Here is a 6,924-nt window from a genome sequence, read left to right as displayed (position 1 = left end):
CGTCGTGGATTACGCGTTGTCACGTGGGGTGCCTGTGGTTGTTGAATGGCTACGAGGGCTGGCAAGTTTTAGGATGGCTTCTTATTGTAGAAGCCGTGACTCGACACGAGAAGCTTAGAACTATTTCTAATAAAAAAGTGTACATGTACAGTATTCAGTTCTCACTATCATGGACTTGATCCTGGATGCGAATTGGGATCGTGAAATCGACTGGTTGACATAGGAGTTCTACTTACGATTTGATACTACAGTACCAAATTGCCAACACACTGGAAGCTAGAGTTCTGTATTGATAGTAAGAGAACACTATTAATACGTGTAGTAGAGAAAAACGATGGGGGTCGTAAGAGTATTACGACCTATCGCAGTAGAGCAACACTTCGATAGCAGTTACATGTAGATAATGAAATTGTTAATATCCAGAATTTGCTAGAAGAAGATACCAGTTAAAAAAGGTAGTTTATTTTAATTAATAATAAACTAGAGCAAGTTAGATCTAAAACTAATATGTTTAACATACGTATGCGTATTCTGTTTTGCTGGGCTTAAAGAGGCTAACATCTCCTCCTGACCTTTTGGTGTCTCTGCTACAGTACATGTATTTAGCGCGTGCTCACTATCATCATACTGCAGTCGCACCGTTTTATTTGTGGACAGTTTCACCCTGTTTTGTAAACAGCTCCTAAGAAAACTAATACCGGTACAGTACTGCACCCCGTTTTCGCGCCCTTGGACCTTTGATAAACTTCCGGATGAGATGATCATGAATGCAAATGAACTATTGTTTGAATGCTAATATCGATTTAAGCTGCAGATCCTATATGGTCCACCCCCACGTAAACGGGGTGCAGTACTGTACAACTTCGAAGAACATACCACATGTTTAAAAACCAATCTTGGTTCCCAAACCTTCAATGTGCTGGCTCTTTCTGGTACACTATTCAGTACCAGGAGCTTAGCACTTGATAGGTAAAAAGAGACTTTGAGGTGAAAGGCGAATATTCATAAACTTCTAGGCTATCATAGAGAGTTTTTCCTTTTGTCTCCCCTTCTAGTAGTGCGCACACTTCAACTTATAATTACCACCCTCATTGCTCAGCTCGGCGACCGAACCTTCCAGCATTGGGATGATCACTGGTGATCTGAGTCGATGGCTGCGGACTGATTATCCGGTTGCTTGAAGTGTTTGACAGTGGATTCACGTACAAGTGTGGCTGGAGCTGGGGACGTCGGGCTCATATATCAGGAAGGCGCTGGAGCTGCGTGGACAGGGCGATGCAGTACTCAAGACCCACAAAAACTACAGGTACTATGAGTTCTTGATCAAAAAAGCTTTAGAATACCGACTCCGTATTTTTAAGGCCAGCGAATGTCATGTGCTCAGCTTATAAGGAATGCAGGATCGTAAATTCTTAAAGTGAGGCTGACGATCGCATCGGCAGAAAATATAATAGCATAATACACTGTGTTGCCAATTACATAAATATATGTAGGAGTACTGTACCTCATGTGTTAATAGGAGCTTTTGCAAAATAATGCAGTTTGCCGATACAGTATGTTAGGTCAATACCGTAAAAAAAACAAGAACACGCGACCGCTGCAAGTTCCTTTAGCCACAGAAACTGAATGCGGGGTTTAGGACAGAGTTTTATATATCAGCGTAATCGGAGACTGGGGTAAGAACACAACGAATGGCGTTAAAGCACCATTCCCTTATCGCACTGCGGCTCCAGTTTTACACCCTTAATAACGAGAATAGATTACTAACAATTTAGCGTAAAGAGGCGAAGTTTCACAATAGTGACATCGCCAGTGAGGGTTTTACAACAGGGACGTATCGAATTTTCAGTTTCTTGTAAGATAAGCTGACAAATACAAGCGCAAGCCGAAGAAGAGTGTCGGCATGGATCAGCAATTATTGGTACGTGAGCTCCTGCGCTCCAGAGCCCACGATCTTCAACAGCTTCAAGACAAGGTGCACACAATCACGGAGGCGCTAAATGACCTGATGTTCGCTCGCGAGGAGCTCGAAGAGATGCTTGTACGAGAAACAGAGGCAATCAACGAGCTGACTGTAAGCGTCGGAGAGACCCCTGGGCGAAGTGAATACACTCCATCTTATGGAGTTCTGCTGGGGCAAGTGGTCAGGCTACTACGGCGTGATCCTTCAGCGCAGTGAATCAGTAGCATATGATTAACAATCGGATTTTCAGAGTTTGTATGAAGAGTGCAGATTTTTTTCTTTAAAATTATGATCTCACTGCTGCCTGTTGAGTTCTTGCTCATTTTGCTGACATAACCTTGCTAATTGCTTCATCTGCTTCCTGCATTTTCTTAATGTTATCTTCACGAGGCGTAGCCCTCTTTCTTGTGCACAACAGTAGCCACGCATGTCTCAATCTCATAATTCGTGTGTACGCCTCCGTGATACGATGACGCTTGAACCTGTGGGCGTTACGCACGAACGCGTAAACCATTTCAAGAATCATAAGACCGCAGCTTGGGCCGTCGGGCTGCGCAGGTTTGTTAACCCACCTCTTAATAATATCTTTCGGGAATGACCCCTTGGCTCCACTTTCTGAATGTCAATTCTGCAAATACGGTAGCAACTTGTCCTTCCACACATTTTATTATTTCTGCCTGATATCGCTGCTGGTGGGGCGGCTCGCTGAAACTAACTCTTAGCGTCGTAGGGAATGCCACCTTCACAATGACAACACCCCAGTGTAATATGCGAAGATGTAGTGGTAGAATCACGAACGGTGTCTCAGACAGCCATAGCTTTGGATAATTAGGCCATACCATGAGCGAGGACAGCGCTACACACCCATCGACACAATCCGCAAACCTATTGATGCCCATATCGATCACTGCATCATTCATCATCACGTCGCGGGGTAATCCAGCAGCAACATCAATAAATTTGATAAAGGAAGACCCCGACTTAGTCTTCAATATGGTCATGAGCGTAGTGAAGAGTACTTCTTCAGAACATCTTTCGCCAGCGCTTCATGCATTCTTGCACTATCAGAATGCAGCAATCCACTTGTTTTTTTGTCTCCAACGAGAAGGGTTCGACAGGGTGGGCTTAACCTGTGCGCCACTCTTGCTTGGGCCACTTTGTATCTTCAATAAACCCCCTTGCTTTTGCCTTTAGTATGTAGAACTGCTTCATTCTGTTGAGATAAAAAACTAAGGCAAAATTGCAAAGTGAGACAGAGACAATTAAAAAGAGAAAAATGGAGCACCCGTATTTCTAGTGAAGCCCCCTTAATACGACAACAAAAGGTTCCACATACCTGTACAGAGCAAGGGTTTTCGATCCAAACGAAACCAGCAAGCCCCTAGGGGCATCCTCCTCTTTCTTCGCGAGTGAATCCTACTTGTGCTGAAACGCCGCATCAGCTTTTTTCAGTAAAGCTTCTGGAATAACAAAAGGTTGATCAATGACCTTGTTCTCGCTGTCTTGATGCGCAACCTCACAAGTAACAGGACAAGTTTGTAAAAACTTGTCTGTCATCCTAACTGGGTATTGGGTGAGTACATTTGAAACCCTCTGCACATTTGGACAAAAGCTAGCCCATTGTATGATTTGAGTCAGAAGTCGTGGCGACCTCCGATGACATCTAAATTGCCGCAAACTTGGGCTGAGGTGTGATCCATCCTTGTTTCAGTTTCTTTCGGGCTCGGGGTTTTGGAGGTGGCAATCGAAGCACTTTTACACACCGAGTTTCGGAATCTGGTTTCAGCTTAAGTTACGCTTCATCACGCACGATCTTAGTTGACAGACCTTTGAGGCTATCGCCGTTCTTCACGTCTGACGTAACAGTCTTTGCTGAATTCTGTGTCGCCGCCACTTCAAAGTCATCGGAAATTTCTTTAAGAGGGTCATCGCTTGTTTGTTTTACCTCGTTCTGGCCACGAGCTATATGTTCAAGCGATTCGTGCTTCATTTCCAGATCCTGGTCAACGTCCATTTCAGCCAGAAGATCAATCTAATCTAGCTGGTCAAAAACGCTATCGGAATCGCTTTCAGTATCCACACCAGCTGAGCCATCCTCGGGGGATAGCGTCGTGGCTCCTGTTTGACCAACTTCATTCTCAATAAGAAATTTCCACTTGGCCATTTGTTGATAAAAAGAAACAGTAGATAGCCCAGTCGGCGATTCTACCTCGGGTTCAAAGAGCGCCTGAGCCCTTGCATATTTTTCAGCATCTGAGAGCACGACCATATTGGCTTGTTCTTCTCTTCGTAGGCGGACATACTCAACGGAGTGATTGTGTATTGGCTGTGCCGTGAGGTTTCCCGAGGTTAAAGATATTTCATGTGACTTGGGCGCCCTTAATTGTCCAGCTCGAGATTTAACCAAACTGGTAACTTGCCGAATTGAATTCAACCCTTTCTCCAGCGAATCGTACAGTTCTTCTGTCTTTTCCATGCCCCATCGCTCTGGTATTGATGCTGCCGGTAGTTTTCTTAATTTGTGACCTTTGCCCGCAACAACCATGATAGGTTGACAAGGGAGCCGACGGAACTTGTAAAAAGAGCAGCTCCAGAAAAGGTCGTCAACACTGAGCTCGTGCCTGGACACACAATTTTGCCACTCGGATTGAGTTGGACCCACTTGGGCACACGTGGCCTCTGTCTTGTTTACCATAAAAAGATCCCACTGTGATGAGACCTTCGCAATCGCGTCATTAGATAGGTATGCAGCAACCAGCTGCAAGAAAGGAGGTATCATATCTGCTCTTCGAGACTGGGTAGTAAACTTCCGGAGAGACGAAAGCAAATGATTCACGATATTCACTTGGTTCTGGAGCAGTCCTGCAATCGTTCTGTCGATTCTCGTTTTTCTCCCCAGAAGACGTTTTAGCTGATTCCAATTGGTCTCAATCCGGTTTGTTGTTCTGTTCCCGGTCGTCAAGTACTGCACGCCCATGGTTTGTCCACATTTCACTACAACAGTCCCAGTTATCCTGGAAATATTCAAGTATTTTAGGACATGACTCCTTGGAAATATCAGGACACTCTCCGTTGCAGAAGGTTTCAAATTTGTCTCTCGCGTTATTGTAGGCAGCAGCTGTAGACCCGTACATCATCTGCCTGATTGAAATTTCCACAGCATCTCGTTGGGTCCCGGAGAGATTGTACTTCGATCTCTTCACGACCAGTTCGCCATTGTGTGAAATTGGCACAGCAGCACGTTCGTCTGGGGAAACAATTTTCCACTCTTTAAAGCCCTTATCGATAACAAAAGTCTCGTTCTCTTCCCACTTCTTGTTCTTCCTTTTAAAGGAATGTAGAATTGCCTCCATAGTCGTCATCCTTTCACCCAGCGCAATAAATTCCAGAACTGGAACGCCGCGCCCCGTTGCACTTGTAACCAGGAGACTTCCTGCGTTTTACAGAAAACAAAAACATGAGTTAAAGGTGCCGCTACAGAGATAAAGGTGCGGCATGGCGGGTAAAAGCAACTCAATATAAAAACGGTCCTTACCGAGATAAAATCCCAAATTGTATGTACCATACGTCCAATCCATGCAAAGGCTTTCACCCCAAGGTTCAAAAGCTAGTTTCTACACCGCATTCTGGATCACAACTCCACTTGTCACGTCATTTTGATTCCTGAGAACGCAAATCTCGTGGTCGTCAAAATTCGCAAGCGTATCCAGCATACAGGAGAGCTTGTTGGCCGCTGAAGTGCTTTTCAATACTCTGCGGACAATGTTGCGCGCTTGCTGTGGTGTTACTTGGCGATCCAAGACACCTGATAGAAACGCTTGCTCAGTGTTGGCATCAGTAAGAAGCCCAACTTGCTCAAATACCAGACTATTTTCTCGAATTGATCCAACACTAAAGTAGCTCGCGTAGAACGTCGCATCTGCGCGGTGGTTGTGTCTCCAGGTCTAGGCAGTAATATTATGTTAGGTGATATTATGTTTCATCGTTACGCATGCTAATGCTTACCCAGTTTCGTAAAACAACGCGCCAATCTTCATCCTGTCCTTCCTCTGCCATGTTCTTCACAGTAGCAGTAAAGCGAGCCTTGCGTCTGGTGTATCGACTACGAGTACTACGCTGGCCTTTACTGCGAGATTTCTGCGGACTGCCATGAGTGCAACGGAACACCTTGAAGCTGTGCTCCATCTTTAGAGGAGCTTAAGGATCGCTCAAACTACAACAGTTATATCAACTCGTCAGTGTAAATAAAAATAACGTTATTAAAATATAGACTCGCGTATTGTGTTTCCTCACTGTTCTAGTATCTCGAGCTCTGTACAACAGAAAATTTTCGCGGCAGTATTTATCAAAACGATCGTTAAGCTCCTTCCACGACGAAAAAAACAAGCATCGGCATCGGAGGAATCTTGTTCACAACGCCCACTCGAGACATCGTCATCGCCACTCGCTATGGATACGATTCCGTGTGCCTAACGTGGGGTGTGCTGTCATGACTTGGGTCTTGGACGCGCACATCCACGCCTTGGCCCTGGTCACCACAATGCCCTTCATCGCTTGGTGGCAGAGACAAAGTCTCCGCGACGCTTTCTCCGGCACCACCAGTAGTCTTCCCACAGGATCGACGTCTCCGACGTTTCTCCGGCCTTGTCACTCGCTGTGCCCGACTCTTTTTCCGCTTGGACGCTTGATATCTTAGTCTATGATGTGAGCGTGGAGCTGAAACAAAGTTTAATAGCAATTAGTCATAGCGCATGCAATGTCTTCAAATCAAGCGCATAGAGGAACGAACATCGCCCATGGCGTCGTGCAGGGGTAGCATCTATTCGTAAAAAGGATCGATATAGTGAGCTTGGGTCAGAATTCTGCAAACGCCAAATCAAGACTCATACCCATTTCGTCCAGAATGCCCTGCAAAGTGTCGCTCGAATCGCTCGCAGGCTCGAAGTCTTCGTCGCGGTCGT

At 45.4% G+C, this 6,924-nt stretch overlaps 1 protein-coding gene across 1 annotated transcript; it reads left to right on the top strand.

Annotated features, from left to right (window-relative positions):
- Positions 1-1,903: 1,903 nt before the first annotated feature.
- PITG_06029 (uncharacterized protein) lies at positions 1,904-2,179 on the top strand (the record flags this gene model as incomplete). Its single annotated transcript, XM_002998193.1, has 1 exon — positions 1,904-2,179. The coding sequence occupies one exon, from the start codon at positions 1,904-1,906 to the stop codon at positions 2,177-2,179; it is 276 nt and encodes a 91-aa protein (XP_002998239.1).
- Between the last annotated feature and the right edge of the window lie 4,745 nt (positions 2,180-6,924).

Source organism: Phytophthora infestans, genomic scaffold, assembly GCF_000142945.1.
Source record: "Phytophthora infestans T30-4 supercont1.9 genomic scaffold, whole genome shotgun sequence".
Lineage (NCBI taxonomy): Eukaryota > Oomycota > Peronosporomycetes > Peronosporales > Peronosporaceae > Phytophthora > Phytophthora infestans.
The sequence above is the reverse complement of the archived record's forward strand: the minus strand, read 5'-3'. Positions and strand labels throughout refer to the sequence as shown.